At 38.4% G+C, this 23,720-nt stretch overlaps 2 protein-coding genes across 2 annotated transcripts in view; both read left to right on the forward strand.

Moving 5' to 3' along the window:
- prom1a (prominin 1a) overlaps positions 1-14,975 on the forward strand; it is a 65,610-nt gene extending 50,635 nt beyond the window's left edge. The window contains exons 13-28 of the mRNA XM_070913151.1: positions 241-393; positions 1,000-1,123; positions 2,112-2,215; positions 2,977-3,061; positions 5,841-5,987; positions 7,251-7,322; positions 8,005-8,097; positions 9,323-9,340; positions 10,088-10,141; positions 10,226-10,306; positions 10,389-10,457; positions 10,975-11,064; positions 11,513-11,628; positions 12,290-12,313; positions 12,726-12,794; positions 14,906-14,975. Coding sequence (XP_070769252.1) covers positions 241-393; positions 1,000-1,123; positions 2,112-2,215; positions 2,977-3,061; positions 5,841-5,987; positions 7,251-7,322; positions 8,005-8,097; positions 9,323-9,340; positions 10,088-10,141; positions 10,226-10,306; positions 10,389-10,457; positions 10,975-11,064; positions 11,513-11,628; positions 12,290-12,313; positions 12,726-12,794; positions 14,906-14,975 — 1,369 coding nt within the window. The remainder of the gene's footprint in view (positions 1-240; positions 394-999; positions 1,124-2,111; positions 2,216-2,976; positions 3,062-5,840; positions 5,988-7,250; positions 7,323-8,004; positions 8,098-9,322; positions 9,341-10,087; positions 10,142-10,225; positions 10,307-10,388; positions 10,458-10,974; positions 11,065-11,512; positions 11,629-12,289; positions 12,314-12,725; positions 12,795-14,905) is intronic.
- A 6,777-nt stretch (positions 14,976-21,752) lies between these two features.
- fgfbp2a (fibroblast growth factor binding protein 2a) lies at positions 21,753-23,088 on the forward strand. The gene is made up of 2 exons (XM_070913729.1): positions 21,753-22,429; positions 22,631-23,088. Exon 1 carries the CDS (start codon positions 21,753-21,755, stop codon positions 22,419-22,421), a length of 669 nt encoding a protein of 222 aa, XP_070769830.1. The 3' UTR covers positions 22,422-22,429; positions 22,631-23,088.
- Positions 23,089-23,720: the final 632 nt, after the last annotated feature.

Consider the following 23,720-nt stretch of genomic DNA (forward strand, 5'->3'; position numbering starts at 1 on the left):
TATATCAGTTGTTTTAAAAGCTTTGTATCACATTTTTCATTTACCCCTTTTAGCTTATGTGCTATTCTACAATGAGTACAGAGATAGGGCATCACTGTCTTGTTCAGGTCACTTTAGCAGGACACACGGATGCTGATATACACTTTAGCTGTGTTGGAGGATGATGTTGTCCTATTTGTGTTATTCTAAGGCCACCTTCAGTGAAAGCCCTAACTGTTAAGCTTTGCCTGCTGCTTACAGGTGGATTGGCTGTATTGCTCTTTGCTGCATGGTGGTCCTGGTCCTGGCCTTCAACTACCTGGGCCTGCTGTGTGGCACCCTGGGATACGACAAGCACGCCTCACCTACAACACGAGGCTGCATCTCCAATACAGGAGGAACGATGCTCATGGCGTGAGTCAACTGTCGGTTTTCAAGTCAATTTTATGATGGCACAGTACACCTAACTACTAGTATTTTAGTACTACTTGTTGTTATGATAGGAGGACTACTAGCTAAAGATAGCTTGCGACAAGCAAACAAAGCATATGTAATATAATATGTGAAATTTGATACACTGGACCTGGTCCCATAAGAAGAATAACTTTTTCTTTATGCAAAACATTGTGTTTGCACAACAAAGTCATTTATTCACACAGTACATCTGTTTCCCACAAAATAAAAACATACCATGTTTGGGATTTTAGGGGCCTTTAAGGCAACAACTTTCACTGAGTTAAAATCATTTTAAAAAGCCTTAATTTTCGGGACTTTCCCCCAATGTATTTTAAATTTCCTTAGTTCCTCTTGTGTTTTGTCTAATTTGAGACACTGATACAGATCCAAGGTTAACTGATATTATAAATACTTCTGCTCCTTCTAATTCCCATCTGCCTCCTCTGCAATGTCTACATTGCGTAACAGAAACTCCAATCCACCCATTACACTACTGCTACACCTCCATTTCTCATTGTTCTGTACTTCGGCTGTACCTGAGGGCCTGTCTGTCCTTCTCCACAGCGGCGTTGGATTTAGCTTCATCTTCTCCTGGGTGTTAATGGGAGTGGTGACCATCATCTTCCTGGCTGGAGGAAACATGGAGAGACTTGTTTGTGAACCCTTCCACAGCAAAGAAATCTTCAAGGCAAGTCCTGAGTCCACCCAGAAATGAGTCCCCCTTAAAATAAAAGTACAAACAGACACCAGGAAGAAAATACACGGTACATCTCAAGAATTTTGAACTTAATTTTCATACAGAACATATTATTTTATGTCTGATACTGAGTGCCTTAGGCTCAACGGACTTCAGTCCATAATGTTCATATATCTAAACCCCTAAATGAGCATCTCAGTCAGACAGTTAAAGTTAAGGCAACGTTCTTCCTCTGTACTGTTTACTGTATCCAAGTCAGTGTCCCTTGGGTGGGCTCGTGAGAAGAGCAGTTGCTCCCAGTTGTGGGAGGAATGCTGTTGTTTGTATTAAGTCTGAATCCTAATGCAGTTGAGCCATCCGTAATGTAGACCAATCTAATTTTAGACAATTAGATACAATTTGTCTTTTTAAATGGGTGAAATATTCTGCCATGTCTCTTAAATTATGGGATATCAGTACTCTGAAAAATAGAGAATGAAACTTGGCAGACTTTATTAATGAAGAATAAATTACACAACTTGTTGAAATTTATATTCTTGCAGCATTTTCTCCTGTGCCTCCATCTCAGATCATTTGTTGTCTTAGTTCAGGAAAACTGATAACTGGAGCGGCATGGTCTCTCCTCCACAAACAGTGCAACAGGGTATTAAGTGGAATATATACAATATTATTTAGGGTTAGTTCAACCATTATTACAGTACTATGTGGAATAATTCACTGAGCATGCATACTTCCATAAACGATATGAACTGCGAGTTTTTTTCCCCATTTAATTAAAAAGCAGGAAAACATGAAGCAGAAATGCTGCTTTGTTCAGGTCTGTGGGTTGGTCTTGAATTACAGGTTAATTACAGGGTCTTGAATTGAATTCTGCTCTGCAGAATTAGAGCCAAGTGTATCTAATTTACTGATTGATCCTGTTTGCTTCCCATGAGAATGATTGATCACACGTCATCTTTCTGGCTCTCTGATTCGCCAGGTTGTGGACGCCCCATATCTGGTCAACCCAGAGTGGAAGAACTTCATCCCTGGCTACATGTACAACGACTCTGAACTGGAGCTGACGGCAGAGAGCTTATACAGGCAAGGCAAACTCATTTTTATGTATTTAGGTGACAGTGTTATATCTGCCACCTTTCAGAAGCAACGCTTTGGTGATGATTTCATGTGTACATTTGGTTACAAAACTGAATGGATTTATTCAATTACAGGCTGTAGAATTACTGGATGATGCCATTTTTCACATTTTGCTCACATTTTTTGACGCAGGCGTTGGGTCAGGCATCAAGCATGCAACTGAATATTTTATTTCCATTGATGGGGATGCAAATGAGAGAGAGTTGCTATTAACCTTGAGTAGCTAATTAGCATCATTTTTCTACACTATCTGTGCTGCTCTTCTTCAGCGTCTTTCTCTGTGATTACATCAGCTTTCATCATCTCCCTCCAGTGAGAAGCTGCATATCCTCAGTAACTAGGATGGCAGACCCGCAGTCATTATATTTCCAAATAGAGCAGTGTTGCTTCAACAAGTCTTTGCCCATTAAAAAGCAAGCAGTGCTAATACTGTGTACATTATGCGAGTCCATGTGGTATGTGGCTGCCTAAATGTTATCATGGAATATTTATCTTTGACATATTAGCAAATATTCCAGGCTTTTGAGGAACATTACACTGTTTTCTATTAGAGATGTGTCAGTGTGTCATGTACTTCCAGTCAGTTTCACTTGGTGGCAGCAAATATTTTCACTCTGAAACTTCACTCTGAAGTTGACATTTCCTCTCTCTCTTCTTTTCTCTCTGTTATACGTATGTGTATGTTTGTATGTGTGTGTCTTTCTTAGTACTTGCAAAGAGAACAAAGGCATCTACTCAGCCATGCGTCTGGACAAAGTCTTCAACATCTCCTCCTTCCTGAACACCACAGTGGTCAGTAAACTCAAGACACACCATTAGTAGCATTCTGTCATATGTTGTTGAGACTGTCTGAGAGGCATTGTGTTTAATTTATTAATTTTAATAGTGGAACCTAACTGATTGAACACCAAACCTGAAGTTGGAGTTCCTAGTAAACACTCTGAATCCATTGTGAAAAAGCCAAATCACAAAGTTAATCATCCATATGCCTAGAGAATATATGGGTTCATTGATTTTAGGCTAGGATGTGTTGCTATCATTTAACTGATCAAAGATATAAGTTACTTAGTAAGTTCTGATGTCAAATGTACAGACAAAATACTGCTGAGATCTCAATACAATCATGTGATTAAAATAAGCCCTCTGTATGGGAGCTCTGTGTGGTACTTTAGCTCTGTTTTCCCGGGATTATATGTATAATTTCGCACTGTAAACTATACTCTGTAGTAATCTTCATAAAATACCATTATGGCCAGTTAAAAAACGCTATATCAATGCACTGTACTACATGCTCAAACCAGGGCTAGAATTAATATAATGTGCAATGCAGACATGGAGCTCTAATAGCAGTAATGGAGTGTCCAGAAATCTCCATCCTTGGCTGCAGCGGTTCATTAGCACTACCTAATGATTTCTTTGCTGCCAAACCAAAGTGTGTGCTGACAGCCAATAGCTTTAACATGCCGCAGCCCTTACCTCAGTGTATGCCTGAGACATTACAGTTTCTATTTCTTTTTGACCCTGAGCCAGCCACTTCTGCCTGCCCGAGACATTCAATGCATTCCTGCCAGTTGGCAAGATTGTCTTGGCTCGTTTTAGCTGGTAACAGCTGATATGTCCCATGCTGCGTCTGTTTGTGCACATTGCTCATTTGTCTTCATTTAATGCCTGTAAATGTTTTAAGTTTCCAAAAGTGTGACCCCTTACCTGACAGAACTACGGTAAAACAGACTATGGGTCAGTTATTTTATGACCTGCATAGGCTATAGTGACAAATTTTAACAAATAAAGTAAAATGGACTGTTTGTACGATCTTTGCAGCCAGAATCTTTTCAAATTGTGAAAACTTGTCTAATCCACATCTAAATGTCCCCTCTCAGATTGCAATTGAACTGTGATTTCATACATTACTCTTCTTCAAGTTGGTCATTTGCTTGATGGTACTGTAGTGTCACTTTTGCCAACATTACCATCAAATTTTAATGAGACCAATTTAGCATGATATTATCTTGGTCTTTCAAGGGAACTACTACTGTCCACTGGGAAGACGCTGAGCTGCTATATGCATCATGTTATGGTACTTACCAGAAACTCAGACACGTCTTCTTCTTAGAATCTTAGTAGGGTGATGTTGATTAATGTTGTAGTCATTAGACAGTATCCATTAATTCATACCAATCCATGAGCTGGGACAGGGTAGTCTTTGTAGAAGTCAAACAGGACACATCACCTACATAGAATAAAGTTTGTAAACATTTTCGGGATTAGCTTTATGCATTGTTCACTTACTACAACCGTTGAGCGCTTCGAGTTGATTGGTTGATCAGGAGAGCAGAGAGGCCATTGGTTAGGGTTTGTCCAATCGCACAAGTATAAACAATCGTATTGTAGAATAGAAGGGGGCAGTATATCAGTATACTTGACCGAAAGTCTTGTGGTATAATCCAGTAATTTGTGTATATGTACTGCAGTACACTATAATCATTAAAATCTTATTACAGTAATACGCTGTCTTGTTGCCAAGTGTAGTTCTGTCATATTCACTGTTGAGTAAATTAGTTTCACTATTAGAGTTTTACTTACAAAAAATCAGCTTCTATCTCTGGATTTAAAAATAAAATCATCATTTCAGACATAAATTATGGGCATTGTGTTGCCAGTAAAGCATGAAAAACAATCATAAGATATGTATACTCAGTATAATAACTTAATATGTTGGACATTTTTTAGACTCCACAGTGTCAGTACCATGTCATCTTAGGAACAAACGACTTTATTGCCAACATTTTTGTCTTTATATTGCCACAAAATAACATTTGTTTTAGTTTTTAGTGGTGAAATTGCACATTACTGTTCAAGACCTCCCTTTTGAAAATAATATTTACCAACTTTCTATGGTTACAGCTTTCAGAATAGACGGAAAAATAAAACCTAATAAACAATATTACAAAGAAGATTTGTAGTTATCGACACACAAACTTGTAGTCATAGAAATGTTGTTTCTACTCAAAGGAATGGTTTTGCTCTCTCTTGTTTTAATAGTTGGTTAGAGAAATGTGAGTTTTGCATGCAAACTTGTGCTTTAAGTAACACATTAAGACAAGATATAAAAGAAACACGAAATGCCAAAGGAAAGGACTGTGTGCTGAAATGCTTTAATAGGGACTGTGATTTACGGTAGAAACAAGGAGAAACTTTCCAAACAAACAACATCAAGGAATACCATTCTAGTGGGATGTGTGGACTTCCATCCAAACCACATCTTTAAGATCTTTGGTCGCCTGCTGACATTTGTTTCTTTCTCTGTTTCTACTGCACACAGGCTTGAACTGTGATTAATAGCCAAACTTTTCTAACAGGCATAAATAGAGGTAGACAACTGTCAACCTCCAAGATAACCATAGTACCAAATGTATTGTTGTTTAAAGAATCAACACACACTGTAAAAATGTAACATTTACCTTTAAGGCATTTAGCAACAATAGAATAAGCTTTAATATTTAGATTAACAATCAAGTCTTTTACCTCCAGGCCATATCAAACCTTTTGCTGTACCTGTTTTTGTTTACAGTTTACTAAGGACGTGGTGAGTCAGCTGGACAGTGTTAGGATCGACCTGAGGGGAATAATCCTGTTAGAGGCAGAGGGGAAGCAGAACCTCCTGGATTTCTCTGAAGTGGGCCTGTCAGAAATCAACTACGCTGACTACCTGGAAGAGGTGACACATATATACATACAGAAACAGATGCACACTGACATTTCATCTGAATGAGCACACCCATAAGTATGAAGGGACAAACGCACACGCACAAACAGGACACACTAAAAATGAATGAGGGGAAACTTAAAGGGACACACACAAATTCAGAAACAGAACGAATGAGCTGTAAACACACATGAAACACAAGGACAGACAAGCACATACACACAGTAACTAAATATGTTCTGACTGAAAATTACAGAATAAAGGTCAAATTAATCTTTGTGTTATTTTACAGTGATTTGAACCAGTTAGATAGCAAAACTGATATGACATCAGTTTATTAGTATTAGCTCTCTATGAGTACCAGTTTATTTGTGAAAGATCAGTGTAAATATTGATAATAGATTGTTCTATACATATACTAATATTATTATATTATAGTTGTACTTTAATGGTATGTTACCAGAAATAGATTGTTTCCTAAGGCTCAGTTAAACAGCCTCCTCCCTGGCTGTCAGTTAACATACAGCAGGCAGTCGTGCTTTACCTAATATGAGCTGCGACATGATCTGGTACACCGGGTTCTGTAGAGGACCACTGAAGCTCGATTATCCAAAAGGATTCCTGCCAAGGCAAAGAGTGTGTAGGAACAAGCCGGGACTTGGCGTTCACTGTCTTCTCCAACACTACCTGTCAGGTTCACTTAGATTTATGTCCTGAGAGAGCAAAAAAAAGTTCAAGTGTAGCACCTGTCCTGATACCCAGCTCACACACTCTCCAAAAGTCAGGATGAGAGATTTTATTTCCAACATGTCCATCACAGAAAGCACTCTAACTGCAACCACTATAAATATGCAGGTTTTCAACCACTTAATTTACTTGAATCAATTAAGATCTGCAGCGAAAAAGACTGATTTGATCTTGGCCATTAAGTGAATTGAGTGTGTTCTATCTACCTGGCAGCTTTACAGACAATTATATTTCATCGTTATTTGGATAATAAATATTTACCCTTCATTAAAATTAAGTAGTTGAAGTACTTGAGTATTTCCTCCTCAAGAAAATACTGGAGGAACATGCATTGATGTGTAGATCTGTTTTTAATACAGCAGCTCAGTCTTCTTCATGTCAAGCTTATTCATTATTCTTTAACTTAATAGCTGTGTAGTAATTATGTAGCTAATAATGTATGACAGACACTTGTACTTTGCGTACTTTGCCTCCAACATTACTGCAGAGAGAGGAATGTTTACATTATTTTTTTTCTCTTATCTTTAGGTCAACAAAGGAGTCACTGTGGTGGACCTGCCCTCATTTGCCAGAGAGCTGGAGGCCCAGACAGACCTCATGGTAAGAACGCCTCGGTGCCGTTCTGGCTGCTATACAAACATCCACTCCTCGCAGTTTCACAGTGTTTCCTTAGTTCACAGTCACATAATTAGATTTACATATTTATTTACAATGCCATGGGAGCACTTTGGTGGATTTGGGCGTCCTCCGGTTCTCCAAGCTCGGTGTGTCTTCGTCCAAAACATAACAGCTCTGCCTAAATAGATACAGTCTGGCGGAGCAGTCTGACTGCTGCTGCTGTGCCTTCAGGGGGTTTCAGGAAGGTAACACAACGCATTTATTCACCTCTAAATGGCAAGTCCTGTAGGAGCCTCCAGAGCGATGGAGCTTACAGTTAGTTTAATTCTAAGAATCTATTAAAGATCTAGTGAACTTATTTTAAAGTTTGATTCTGTTATTGCATCAAGTGAAGGTGCTACACGCAGCCTTTTGTGTTATTCATAAGTAAAAGTGTGAGGTTCCTGCACCTGCTGCCTCTCCATGACAGGGACAAACTGTATCAGTCTTAGATGATAGAAGAGAAAATAATTTGACTGTTGGTCACAGGAGAAATACATACATTTACTATTATTGGCCAGCAAGGGAACAATAAATAACTTTAAACATTTGTCATGACTTTTATTGTAGTTAATGGGCTAAAACACTTTGATGAATGTTTTCTCTGCCTGTGTGTGTGTTTCAGCCCAGAGGCGCTCTGCAGACCGCTCTGAAAGGCCATGTTGGCACTCTGCGGCAGATCCACAGTCAACAGATCATCCCCATGGAGCAGGCCATGGTAATGCCCCACTGTCTGTCTCTGTTTTCAGTCCAGATATTCATGCTTGGCTGCACTCTTGTTTTTTAGTTAGATTTTCTGTCTAGTCATCCCCTTAAAGGAAACAACTACCTTAAACCACTTTTTATGGCACTTTTGCTGCAAGTGCAACTACATGCAGTACATCCTCATCTCATTCTTGACGGGGGGGTTTCTTAAAGGCACTCTGGGAAATGTAGGAAATTGACTGACTTCAGAAGACGAAGCTGGTTTAGGGAAACGACCAGAACAAAAGTGTGCAAAAGTGGATTTTCCCTTTAAGAGAATATTGTCACTGGTGCTTACTATATGAGATGTGTTTTTTAAAGTAGTGCAATGGATTCAGTTTTTATTTGTGTGTAAAAAAGATTTAAACTTTAAATAGACTTTAAAAAGCTGCTCTAAACAATATTTTTATATAGACAATGGATCAAAAGAGGTTTCGCTTGTAGGGACATCCTCTCAGAGAATTATCACCTGACTCACCTGAGATCCCCCCTCAGCTCTTTTAGCATCTTCCAGCTCATTGTTTTGGTTTTATGGCTCGCAACTTTATTGATTTGGTTCAGCTGGTGAACATTGTGGAGCATTTAGCAGCTAAAGAGCCAGATGTTTCCCTCTGGAGTTGATGGAGACCACAAACGGAGCTAAAAGAGAGAGAATATTGGACTTACATCAGTCAGGTGAACAGAAACACGACTCTAAATGAATGATAATGTTCTTCTTTGTGTGCTTGATGTATAAATAAGAAACTGTTTACTTACAACTTTTGAAGTTCTTGTCAGGTGTTGTGTTCACTGCTGCGCTTCAAGTTAATCTATGCTCAGAGGAAAGGCTCATCAGGTTAATGGTTGTGCTAAAGTGCAAGTATGTATGCCAAAGCTACTGAGTAGGAGTAATTGGTGTGTTATCCCTGTGCTAATGTCTATTTAAGTGAATGGTATCATCCTTGACAGAGATTTCATTTAATATCATCAAAAGCAGAATGTTTCTGACCCTCAGGCGTGTGTCATCAAACATGTCATGTCTGTGAAAAACAGATTAATTATTCAGTTTTATTTCCTCTGTCAAAGGCAATGCCATTCTTTTGAATAGCACCAAGGATTTACAGCTACTAGCAATTCAGATTCAGTTCATTCAAGTCAGTGATGCACTTCAACACATCTTTTTATGTATTTTTTTTTCTTTTTCCACTTTCAACTTCAAGAAATATGTTAGAGCGAGGGTAAGCAGAAATGTGTCCATCTTGTGTATCTAGTGTCTCCATCCGTTACCTTGAACGTTTAAAGAGATATTTTATCTCACAGATGACATATAGTAATCTAAGGAAATATGTCTCATTTTGGATGGTATTGTAGGATATTGTATGTATGTTCTTGTATTTACATGTATATAAAGATCATATACTCTATGGTGTTGAACATGAAGTGTTTTGTACCAAAATATCACAAAATATCCACTTTAAGAAAAGATATGTTACTTTAATTCAGTCAGTTGGTAACAGCTCTGTCCTTTCTGTCAATGGTGAGTAAACCAAATAAAAATTGTGTTCATTTGTTCAGAAATCAGAAATACTTTATTGATCCCTTGGGGGAAATTGTACAGAACTGGTGCCCCCATTCAAGAGTAGAAAGTAGCAAAAATATAGAACTAAAAGTATGTATAAAATTAAAAAATAAGAAATAGAAAATAAAAAATAGAAAATATATATATGTTACATACAGTGAATGTAATCAGTTGTATCAAGAACGTAAGTAAATGCATTGTGGATATTTAATTTTGGGACAAACTTCTTCAGCATGCCTGTACTGAAAGCAGAATATTGTTCATCAAGTGTCAGTTTTGTTCTTGCCTGGTCTCCCTTTGTGTTTCACTGGTGTATGTTTCCAGGTGTTGAAATGATCTCTGACTGTATCACCCTGACCTTTGACATCACTGGTGTTAATTTGTGCTCTGAATTTCCCTTTTAAAGAGTGCACTGAACCAGAGTATGAGGTTCCTGGAGAGAACAGCATCAGACCTGCCAGTAAGTAAACCAGCCCTTCAGTCTGAAATCTAGTCTCAGATTTAGGCTTACACTGATCAAAATCTCCCACTTTCTTCTCTGCAGAACAAAGTTTTAGCCGTTATTGATGCCATTGAAGCTGCCCAGTACCTCATCTCCCAGAATGCTACACATTTAATCAACCGGGTAACTGAAGGATCACTTGCTTTGTTTATATTCTCAATTTGTAAATGGCCTGTAACTGAAATTATGTCTTAATCTTCCTCAGGAAACAGGAAGATTCACAGCGACCATTGTTGGCTACTTCCATCAATACATAGAATGGGTCAAAACATCTGTAAGTGTGTGTTTACCTTGTTGAAGCTTATCTCACTTCAGCTGCAGTCCCCTAGTGTTGACTTATATGTTCAATCTAATATTCATTTTAGTGAAAAACCGGACACTGTTAGTACACAGAGAGTTGTGTACTGGCAAAAAGACCTTCGCATGTTACATAAGAGTTTTTGGAGTAAATATAGAGAAGACGAATATAACAATTACAACCTCTATAAATTTGAGGAATTTGCTTTGTGGCGCATTGGTTTCTGCTGTAGTTAACCTTAGGAATTCAAAACAAAGTAAAGACAACATGATGTGTGAAGCCTGAAGCTGTTTTGTCAATCTCAGAGATGTCAATAGAACATTTTTATTTCAATCAGAATGTTCTTGATGTTTCACAAGAACACTTAAAGTACAGGGATCTATTGTGCAACATGCGGTGACACTTTCAGCAAGTAGATACATACAGACTAAGGGGACGGTGTTACTGTTGAAATTCCTGAATCTGTTGTGTGTTTATATCTTGCTCTCTGTAGTTGGCCATGGAGGTTGCACCGTGCAAGCCCTTCAGCAACATGGTGGACACGACGGAAATCATTGCTTGCAGTTTCTTGGTCGACTCTATGGTAAATTATACCGGCGATACAGGGAAACAAACCACATTTAAACAGGGGAAGGAATGTGTATTAAAAGGCTAGCGTGGTTAGCTGTAGCTCATCTGCAACAACAGACATCATACAGTACACGTCACAGCCAGTATGATGACTTCAATTTACAACTGTTTTTAACAACAGTTTGTAGGGCTGCAGCTAAGGATTTCATTCATAATTGATGGTCTATAAAATGTCAGATAATAGTGACGAATGTCCGAAGAAGATGTCTTTCAAACTGTTTGTGTAAATATCTAATTTACTATTACAAAGGACAAAAAACCTGGACCTAGAGAATGTCTTGCATTTTCGCTGGGAAAATGACCTAAGTGATTAATACTTGTTTATTCATATTCTGTCGATCGGCCAATCGATTAATGGGCAGATCATTTCAGCTCTGATAGCTTGTTTTTTTTTCCGACAGAACACATTCTGGATGGGCCTGGGCTGCAGCACTCTCTTCCTGCTCCCGAGCATCATCCTAGCTGTGAAACTTGCCAAGCACTACCGCCGGATGGAAACAGAGGATGTTTATGATGAGTAAGTTGTTGTATTTTGCTACTTCTGCATATATACAGTCAGTTCATAGTTTTTACTTAACAGAATGAGATACGTTATCTTTACTGTATATTATGCTGCCAATGGTTGCAGGACCTCCTTCCTTCTCTTCAGCTTCTTATTCTCTTCCTGCTTTCAAGCTAAACTGCAAATTATAAGGCAGAATTTCACTTTTCATTTTGTAGTTTGCTAATTCACTTACTGAAGTGAAATTATTATTTTGAGTTTTATAAAATTTAGAGTATTAGATTCAATACGACCTTTTTTGGTCACGGTAGCTCTACTGGTTTATTATTGATTTACTTTCCTCCCTTGTCTCTTCCTTGTAGTTCCTCTGTTTCTGGGACTTGGCATTTTACTTTGTGATAACCATTTCTACTATTTCCATCTTCCATATCCTTTATTTTTTTGTGTCATTCCTCTCTGTCAAGCACTTGGCACTTTACAAAGAAACATTGGCGCATTTGTCAATTTCTATTTCTTCTTCATGGACCTTTTGTTCACCCTCACTGGACTTATTTAATCACAGCTTTACACAAATACGACACAGTGTCTTGATCACAGGCGATGATCTGATGCATTCCTATTGCTGAGCATTTCAATAACATTTTTATGTTGGTTTTTTTTTTGTGTATCTTTATAGCATTGAGACAATTCCCATGAAAACGTAAGACATTTTACCCACCTCCCTCTCCTTTTCAACCTCTATCACTCTGTGCTTTTCTCTGGATCTTGTACATAGAATTGTTTACTAAATTCTTGGTGCTGGTTTACGTTTTTAAGCTTGGAATTGCTCTTATGGGTGGATGGTGTGGCTTCTTGTCGTGTGCTATCTTTGAAAAGTGCCCCTTACCTTTCATGAAGGGCTCTTGCAATCATTACCTTACTAGTCCACCTGTTTTTGTAAGTTATAGTGTAAATAAAACACTATTGTTTATACTCAAAAAATATTTATCTCCTAACATTCTTGAAAAGTTTGACTACTCAAAAAGATTTTTACTCTAAAGGTTCAGCATGCCATGTCTCTCACATTACATTTTTCATCCCTTTTTTTTTTGTATATGATATTTTATTTTCAGTATGGAAATTGGTAATAATGGTTATCATAGTGAGCTCTCACAAGGTATCCCAAATCCTATGATGACAAGGTAAACATAATAATAACCCTGTTACTGCATGTTCTGGAAGGTGGAGGCATGCCTGGGGAAGTGGGTTTTTTCACGAGCGTGATGACGTGGCCGGACACAGTGCATGCCTTTGAGGGAGTTGATTCACTGCACACACACTCATGTCTGTGTGTTAAGTGTGAAGCTGGAGCCAAGAGGCGGTTAGCCGAGTTTAGCATAAAGACTGGAAGCAAAGGAGAACCTCATAGCCTGGCTCTGTTTAAAATAAAAAAAAACATCTACTTACCAACACCTCTAAAGCTCTCATATCAACACAATGTACTGTATCTTGTGAACAACAGCTAGACACAATCACTCTGTGATTTTCCCAAACGTGACCAAAATGTTTTGTCATGGTCTCCAGAGGATGAATCCTGTTGACTGTGGTGATCCTCTGACTTTTCCTCTCGCTCCACCGTGAGGTTCACATTTGTGGTTTTTAGTGAAATTTGCTTCACACATTCATTTGCCCCCAAGGATTAATTGTTAAATGATATTAGTGAACCGCTGCCTTTTCAATTTTATTTGTCCCATACTTTGGTTTACTTTCCAACCCAAATACCTGCAAAACTAATGTCATTCCCATCAACCTCAGCTGTACTTTGTGTTTATTGCTAATCAGCAAACGTTAGCATCATAACACGCTAAAATTAGACAGGGAACATGGTAACCATTACACCTGCTAAACATCAGCATGTTTGCATCGATCTTGTGAGCATGTTAGCACGCTGATGTTAACATTTAGCTCACTGCTGTGCTGAAGTACAGCATCACAGAGCTGCTAGCATGGCCCGTTATGTTTTACGTTTATGTTTGTCTGCAGATTAAACAAACATGTCAATTAGTGAACTTTAGAGGTGCTGGTAATCTCGTGTTTTATCCTTGGAGAGAGCCGGGCTAGCTGCTCCCTGCTACTTTGTACTAAGCTACGCTAACCATGTCCTGACTTTTAAGCTCTGTATTTAACACACAGAAAGGAGATTGGTGTGATTTGCTGTTGTAAATTATTTGCTCTGTCCATGTTAATATGTTTGCTACCGTTTGCTGTGTGGGTTTTGGGTAATATAACGTATCACTAACCTACTGCATGCTCTGTCGGTCATGTGGAATGAAAAATCTTCCTGTTTCCTCTCATTTAGAGTCAGCCAAAATCCGATGAATGTACACCTGATCATTTTGTTCAGAGAGAGGCAAGCATGTCAAGCTTTGGTGTGATGCTGGGAATGCTGCTCCTTTGATTTCCTTCTTCTAACAAAACGTCTAACTGCATGTTATATATATTTTTAAGTTGCATTTGGACGAGGACGTGCTTGGACATCCAACCTACTGTAACAGAAACTATAGGAAGAGAGCAAAACAGCTAAATTATAGAGAAGACCAGACACTAGCTGGTCTTTGCTTCCACAATTATCCTTCAATTCATCTTTTAAACTTATTGAACTTGTCTTTTACACGAGTTTCATTCCAAAAGGAGCTATCCACTTTTTGAGCTGCCTTGCTGGAAAGTAAAGAAAGAAAATAATTTATTTGCCATTTTGTTGGTCTTTACTAGAAAAACAGAACATGTTATTGTCATTTTTGTCTAAATATTGAGTGATTGACTTCGACATTTTTCCTAAAATGGATAAAATGATGGAATGAAACTTACAAATCACCAAAAATCAAGCCTGATTTTTAAAGGGGCACTGAGTAATGAACTTTATCAACCAACTGTAGCTATTGTAACACTGACACTTCGCCCTCCTGTTTCACTTTAAACCATGTTAACCTGTAAAGTGACACAAGAAAGAAAGCCACATTTACACAACAGGAGTGTGTTAATTAGGATTTTTCCTGAAATAATCCTTGTGTCACCGGTGTTGATCATCAGCCCCACTAATACAATCATTATCGTGTGCTTTCAGACAGGACGCACCTTACTTATTGCCCCTTTAACTGACCGACAGTTCAGTTCTGTCTTAATCCAGAGGATGTTGATGAAGCTGTTCTGCTCTCCGCCTGTTAAAAATGGTGATGAATTTTCTGTCAGTGCTGTTAATGTTGTGCCCTGTGTGTGTATGTGTGTCTCTGTGTGTATGTCCCCGCACTGGTAGCATCCCTACCTATGAAACTATGAACAGGTTCCCGCGGGCCTCGGCTCCTCCGAGGCACATCGACTGGTGACAGAGAGCCGGCTCTGGCTCCTGAAAGGTACTGGAAACCTACGCGCCAGACCTCTGTTTCTATAACACCGTTTTATTTAGTTCCTTCCTTACAATCTTAAATCTTCCTTTTGCACAGCTGTCATCTCGTGCTGCTGTTTGTCTGCCGTCACCATGCCGTCTATCGCTCTCCTTTTTATTTCTTATGTGCCCCTCTCACTGAACTCTTTAACACTTCTTTACAGCTTGTTTTAGTGCTTTTCTGCTCACAGTGACTTTGCAGGAAAACCATCATGGTGAGATTTGCTAAATTTGGAATCACTAACGAACCATAAATGTCCTCACGGTGTTTATGTCTGACTACTTGTGACTGCTTAGTCAGTGTGCTGTAGAGAGGCTGAATGTGCTTGTTCCCCTTATTCCCTGTTGTGCAGTGTTTTGGTGTCTGATAAGCCTTTAAACACATTAATCTGTTACTCCAACTGGACTTCCTGGATTGTATTTCATGTCTCACCTGTACACGCCGCCACCAATGCAGCCACTTGCGCTGTTTTGACGCAAGGCAGTTTTTGGTCTGAAGGCTGTAGCCACAAAATCTGTGTGTACTGAATTGAGTAACCAAGTGTTTTATTGCTTATGAATTCCAATATTTACTTGCAAGAGGAAAAATGTGTTATTTCTTCTTCCAAAAGTGACATAATGTTGCTTTCAGTAACAAGGTCTCATTAAACAATACATGATCATCATATAGATGTGACAGTGAAACAAAATATTTGTGGAATTATAGCAAAGTCATGAATTCAGATTATGATTTTAAAAATGCTTTTTCAGGTCACACTTTTTAAAAAAGTATAATTTTTGGTTTCATTCATTTGGGATCATTTGTAGTTGATATACTGAGTGTCACATAACATAGTCAATGTTTCTCCCAAATGATATACAGCATCTTGGAATAGAGCTTGTAATATCTGGAGGGAAATGCATTATTCCCGGAGGACAGGAGGTTGTATATGATTATAACAATAGTTAGATTTTTTTCCAGTTGCAAAAAAGTTCCATGCAGTCTCTGTGGAGCTTCATGAAAGCATCGCTGACTGACTGACTCTTATGTCTGTTACTTCACAACCCAGCCAGAGCTGCATTAATCTCCTGGGCCATTCAAAAGAAAAAAGCAACACAGTATGTTTTGAATTATTCACTTAATATTTAAAAAATCTAATTCATTTTTCTCAAATATTTGCCTTCATAGTGCCCTCGAAAACTGGAACTAAAATCCATCATAGTAAGTTTGCCTTCTTCTGTTTTTGTTTTTTTTATATTTTACATTGTTTTCATTTAGTTGAATCTGTGGCAATCGATCCAACAGCAGAATGGGTTCTGATTCCCAGATCAATAGCCAGAAATACAATAGTTCAGAACCATTGTTGTTCAGACGTCCATTGAAGAAGTAATTTAATCTCGTATTGAACCTGAAAATCCAATTTTCCTTAAAACAAATGGAAAAAGTCAACGAAGTGAGTTTCACATGAATGGATCATTTTCAGTCTCAAGGAAAAGGCTGATCACTATTGTCAAGATAATGAAAATTTCCTGGGCCGAGGTGATTTGTATTGGAAACAAGTGAGATCACACTAAAGCTTTTTATTTATTTAATTTCAAGACTCGATAAGGGGATTGATTAGTGCAGGCTTATGTGATTAGTCTGTTTCCTGACAGTGTTACAAACATCATTGTGAAACAGAGCATTGACAAGAAGAGAGTTAAGTTTAACTTTTCCTAAATTGTGGAAAGTGGAGCAATATATATGTGCTATAATGTGTGAAGCAACGTCCAGATACGGATTCGGTGTATATTTTGGGTTTACTAATCGAAACCTTTCTTTTGTTCCATTTGTTTTGAAGCTGTTTTTTTTCACGACCCCTCGGACCAGAAGACGCTCAGATGATTTCCTTACAACAGAAGAAGAACTCACAAAGCCCTTTGGGTGTTTTTTTATATTTACCGATCAACTCAACCTCTTCAACCAGGCAGATCACAGCCTACAGTACAGTTACCTGCTCCCCAAGGTACCCCCGACCCGACCCCCCCCCCCCCCACATGAAACTCTGCCTGCAGGACATCAAACTCTCCTCCCTCAGCATCAATCTGAGCCAGGCTTGTTCTGCATTTTTCTTCAAAGGACTGCTGTGTCTGCGTTTACATTTGTTCAGACACTAAACCAAGCTGAAAATACATTCAGCAAGAGGACATGACGATAACTGTGATGCCTGTTCATTTTAATGTAATGTTTTGTGCTTAAGAAGACAGTGGCTGAAAGGTCACCCGAAGGTCGTGGCAAGCTGCTAGAGGAACATTTTTCTCCTGCACCTCGATTGGATGTATCACATTCAACACAAGCTAATGTTAAAAAGTGGAACAGTCTGTCAATACACCTGTGAGGAAAGTGTTAAAAAACACTTTTTGTTGAAAATGGCACATCCTTTTTAACTGCGGCATGTGTGAGTTGGTGGGTGTGCGGTACTTTAATGACTGAATGAACTGGATGATTTGAAGAACGTGTTGAAAAAAAAAACGGAAACAGGTTGTTCCCAGGTGGATTTTTGTGATTAATACGAAGAAATTTAGCATGACTTTTTAAAATGTTTACAATATTACAAAATATCCAGAGTTTGACTGGTTTGGGGAAAATTGCAAATGACTGGTTGCCTTTCAGAAGTATGTGTCACCCTGGCATTTTGACAGATGTGCTCCTTCTCAAAGGGAAAATCCACCCACTGATGCTCTTACACTGTTAAAAATAATTACTTTGTTGTTTAGTGTTTAAAATGTACTCCTAACTTTTACTTTTTAGCAAACCTATTTAAACAACTTAACTTGCGTCATCTACTTTTGTGCCAGGTCTTCATTTTCCTGCTTTCTATTTCCCAGAATTCCTTTAAACAAAAATTATTATAAAAATTATTACAAAAAAGGTGAGACATTCTGGTCAACTAAGGCTGATGTCAGCATGTATGTTTATTATATCTTATGTAGTCCTGACTACATTTCAGATCAGTTGTTCCCAAATTTCTTCAGTCAATTTATGGTTGCAGCCCGTCCTTACAGGTTGTATATGTTAATGAGTAGTAAGAAGTTTAACCAAAGAATGATTTTCCCTGCACAGATTGATTCATTTTAATAGTTTTTGACACCCGAAAACTTAAACGGTATCCATCGATATCCTTATAAGAAAAACAACAATATTTTATTATGCACAACAGGAAATATGTATCTTTCCAGTCATATTAATCATCTTGGGACCCCTCAGATTTACCAACAATACCCCACCAAGCAACAAAATAAATCACCAAATACCATTTTACCAACAGTGTATGTATTTGGGGTGGATTTTCCCTTTAATTCACATGATAAAATCAGAGCATAACTTCTTAATATATCACACACTATGACAAAAGTGTCAGGCTTATAGATTGTTCCCTAGGTGATCAATAGATTAATAACACAAGTTATCATGTTGAGTTCACTAACATGACATTTTTACTGAGATCTTTCTTGCTTTCATAGTGAAGATACTTTTTAAAGTGGAGAAATACTTTCTCAAGCCAAATTGTTTTGTTTTGTTTTTTACTGTAGGTCTCAGGTCTTTAGTAGCCTATCAATGATGTGCTTATTTTGTTTCTGCTTTTTAAAACCCCACAGTAGCTATGGATACATTTAAAAACTACGGAACGAGTGAATGTATTCAAGAGCTATTTTTATTTTGTATTACTTGAAACATGCTGAACTCTATCACTAACGCATTGGGCAAGCCAATCCAGTTATCCCACCCACCTCACCGCCATGTTTACAGGTTAGATTTGCAGCTGCTGTCAGTGTAGTGATGATGGTGAAACAGTAGACAATCCATTCATTGGACAAGTGAGCGCTGTCAATCATATAGTAGAAAACCAGTAGGACGCTTTATGGTTTACACTGTTCATTGTGTTGATGCACACTGTGAAAAAATAATGTCCATCTTAACATTGAAAGTTTGAATTTTACACGTCTAGCTAATGGTGTCTGAACACCCTAACAGTGCAATAGCAGAATAAGCTAGCCTACGGTAACTACCATACTTTAAGGTATACCTTATAAGGATTTACAGTACTAAAAATATGATTTTTGAATGAAAATGAAGAGCTTACACAATGTTTAAATAACTTTGATGCTAGCTTTTTGATTCCCTACCATTAGCATCAAAGTTTTGTCATTTGATCCAACAAAACCAACTGATTATCATTGAAAACAACAGAAAATATTTGATGTCTTGTACTTAATGCCCTTTCTATGACCATTTTTAATTAAAAGGAATAGCCCGTAGTTGATTGATAAATGATTGCAGTTAGCATAAGATAAGCTGTTTTTCATACACCCAGTTTCTTGTTAAGATGGACATTTTTGAAGTATCTGTGAGCTCACTTTGACAGGACTATCATTGGAAAACTTAGCAAGAGTCTGGATTTGGCCCATCTTGGGAGAAAAAGGTTATGATTTTACTAAGTGCTTAAACTAGATATCTTGTATCCAAAACCTGGACAGACGTGTCAGGACCGATACAGTGGTAACTGGTTTGAACTGTGATGCTCCAAATTTGGGCACAGATGAAAGAGGAACATTTTATGTGGTGGTGAAAAGAGAGTGTATAAATTGTGAATAAACTTTGAAATTCACTTTATTGTTATTTCGTTGTCGTTCTTTTTTCAGTTTTGTTAGTTTGAATAAGAAATTATATAAACATTAAAATAGCGTACTACTGAAAGTGAATGTATGATACTTGCAATGACATGTAACATGAGACATCTTGCTCATAGTGTATCTTAAGACTTTAACACAAGACGGCACATTCTTATGTGGTGCTGCCACTGCTGGCCAGAACCCACTGGGTTGCGTTACTGGTCAGCTATTTTCAATAGGCGATGATTATCTTCTTCCATAAGCTTCGTTCTGAGGTTTTCTCAGGCACCAAAGAGTATGTGAATAATCACCACCAACAAAACCACATGCCAACTCATTCCTACCTCTAAATAGGCTTGAATAAGAGACAGATGAGAACCAAAACAAAAGAACAGAAGCAGCGGTTCAGAGAAAATGTCTTTTATTGTGTTTATTTACACATCAAACGCCGTGTTTGAATGGTTATTTCCGAGATTCTGCACAAGTTGGACATAACTTCATGTAAAATCCATCTTTAGCTTGATGGGTAGAGCCATACACTAACCAATGCCAGCTGAAGCTCCAATTCTGTGATCTTATGCACTTTAAGGCTCTCTGGAGAAAAATATTCACAAATTAAAATGCATTATACAGTTTACTGTCATGAGGAAAATTCACTTGTTGAGAGCCAGCTAAGAAAATGTTACGCTACATTACAGATGTGTTCATTTGAATGGCGTCACAGCTTTTCATTTGTGAAGCTATTTATTATTATTCTATTTTTATATTATTGTTATTTTCTAGTTTATCATGTGTGTTTTGCCTTGTATTAAGAGATGCCACATACAACTGCCCCTCATAGGGATAAATAAAGCTGTGTTGAACTGACGCACACCACTGGACAGCATACTGTGCATTTACACAGGCTGATAACTTACATCAGACAAAGTGTGTCGGTGAATATGCTGCAATCTCTGGGGAACACAAACACTCAGGGGGTAGAGGAGAAAAGAAACAGTGCTAATTTTGTGTGTAGCAAAAGATGGGAGTGCAGCATAAGAATTTCATGTCACCCTCTTCATCCTAAAATTGTGACAAAATTACTCATAGAATAAACAAAAAACTCACAATTGAAAAACTGTGAATTTACTGATTATCTTCAGAAAACTGAGACAAATTCATAATTTAAATGTAAAAACGTACTGTATATCCATGAAGTGTCTTTAGAAAATTACATTTCAAAGACCCTACAATTCTTTTCACTCCACTTCAGCAGCTAAATTTATTCCAGATGTGTTGACTACTTACTTTTACTTACTCATAATGGGACCTTTTACTCCAAATGGGCCAGAAAATAAAGACATATCCTACCCCACCCCACACTATCTGGCCCAACAACCATGCTAACCCCCCCCCCCCCCCCCCCCCCCCCCCCCCCGGTCTTATACAGACATTTCTTGTTCTTTCTTAACTGGCGTGGCAATTACTCACCATTCTCCACTCTCGGTCCGCCATGTGTGAGTGACTTCTACTCACGTTTCTTTGTGGTTGTGCAGTCTGATTGTGTTTATGTTTGGAAGGGAAATGATAGACTACGCTGCATGGTTATGAGTTCCAACTGCCTTTTAAAACAAGCGAGAACTTGAGGGCTTCAGAGGGCTCGTTTACATTTCTTTTTAATTGAGATGTACTCAGCAAACACAGGAGACTTATCAAAAACGATGATGTTTGCATGATTACATAAACCCTCTGGCAAGTAAAATGTGTCAGACTGTTTGTTAGAAATATTTCTGTAAGATGCCATTGACATAATTTAGTTCTTCAGGGATTGTTTTATGTGTGACAGTTTGTACTCTTATGACATAACACCTGGATAAACATGAGCATCGCTGTCAACATGTCATGTGGCCCTTACTTTCTCCAGACAGCAATAACTGTTGTTGTTGCAGCTCTCCTCCTCCTCTCGTACAAGTTTCGTTCAGTCTGACTGCTTTTTTTTTATAACCTGAATTCCTTCTTTGTCTGGTTAGCCAATAAATAGCAGTAGGGACCTTCAGCTCGAGCAGTCCCACTCTCCTCCTCTTACGCTCAGCATCCATCTGACACTATGTGGACCCAGGCCAGCGCTCTGCCGCTACTGCTCGCCTGCTGCCTTTGGTCAACCGAGGCTCAGAACGACGGCACCAGGAGACAAAGCATCTGGGATGATCCCATCAAATTCATCACCAAGGACAAGGACTTGTGCACCATGATCATCACTGGTCAAGGGGAATACACCAGACTGAGGCTGTCATGCCAGGGCAGCAAGCGCTCCTACTGGTGTGATTACGTGGGCAAGCCTTACACCTGCCGTTCCTACAACAAAAACCCTCGTCACTACTTCGTCCAGATGATGTGGGGCCTCAGAAAGCTCTACAATGCCTGCCAGGCGCCAAGGCAGATCAAACCTCACATGTGCAGGAAGGCAACTGATGAGTCTCAGATGGTCTTCTCATCTACTTCCTTCTCCAGGCCATCACCAGAGGCTCCTTTCGGGACAAGACCAACAAGACCTGCAAGACCTCAACCTCGTCCTGCACCTTCAAGGCCTGATTCGACAAGGCAAGCTTCCACAAAAAACATTCGAGTCACACCAAGAGTAAAGACCACACAGAGAACCAGTCCACAACCAACGACACCTCCTGTGGAGAGCCATGCTAAGAGGATGGCTCGGCAGTACTGCTGGAGATCACTTCAAGGCATCTGCTCCTACATCATTGGTTTGTTTCGGAATTAACGAGGAAGGTGAGCAGCATTACTCTTCATTAACACACAGCTTTTATTATGTTGTTTTATGACTAATCTAAGACTACTGTGGTATATTTAAATCAAGTCTGCCTCCAGCGTTCATTTGCAAAATCCAAAGGGTTTTCTTTTGCTCAAAATATTACTGATGCGCATAATTTACAACTGTATATGCATTCTCCCCCTCTGTTATATTCACAGATTTACAATTCTGATGTCTGATTAAAGTGGCCCTTGGAGGGAAATTCCAGACCAGAAGTTTGTACTGGTCTGTAGCTCTCTCTTCAGGGGAAGGGATGGTACTGCTGTGACGTCCAAAGCAGGATTTATTGCATGCGTCATCTTCAAAACGTCACAGCTGGGAAAACTCTACAACATGTCTTGATTGTGTAAGAACAAATGTTTTGCGTAAAGTACTACTTTGACTTGTGAGAAGGTTTCTGCAGCTGCACAAACCTTTATAACAATATATGAGCCCAAGACAGGAGAGACAGGCAACTCATTGGTGTCACATATTTGTATTTAAGTTTGTTTACTTGTATATAATCTACTTGCATCACTTAATATTACCTTGAATATTACATTGTTGGGTACGACCACGTTTTTTATTTTGGTCTGAAAAAGGCAGTGATTTCTGTACTGAAAGATATAAGGAATGTGAAAATGGTCTTATTAAATAAATAAACATTATTCTCAATTATTCTGTGTTGATCAGCTTGGTTTTATTGCTCCTTCGTGATGAAAAACAACAACAAAAGTCCTGCAAAAAAAGCTAAATGTATTGCATTTAGTGAGATTTGATGGCAAAAGAGCAGCAGTATTGAAAGTGACTGCTATGCAATATCATTAGGTCTTATCATCACAATGTTCAAGAAACAGTGGAATTACTTGCTATACCATATTTGGCCTTTGGGTGTCGCTGTTGCTTAAATTAAACAGACCGTCAAATTCAATCAGGCAGTGAATTTCTTCTACAGGGACATCTGGCATTTCAAGATATTTCAAGTCATTTTATCTTTGGCACACTGTACTAACAGATGGTCCAGTTAAGGTTTTTAAAAACTCAAAGTTATTTGCATTTGCTTAAAATAAATGCCTTAAAAGTGAAGTCATCGCAAAGCTGGTGGAACTTCTTGAAGCAGGCAGCATAATCTGTCAGACAGCAGATTACTTTTAGTTCTGATATCTCAACATAAATCTGGTAAGTGCTTACAAGTTTGTATGAAAATACAAGTTTTTATTTGAATCCTTTGCTAAATCAGTTTTGACTAAGAACTGAGAAGGAGAGAAA

This window comes from Enoplosus armatus, chromosome 10, assembly GCF_043641665.1.
Source record: "Enoplosus armatus isolate fEnoArm2 chromosome 10, fEnoArm2.hap1, whole genome shotgun sequence".
Taxonomy (NCBI): domain Eukaryota; kingdom Metazoa; phylum Chordata; class Actinopteri; order Centrarchiformes; family Enoplosidae; genus Enoplosus; species Enoplosus armatus.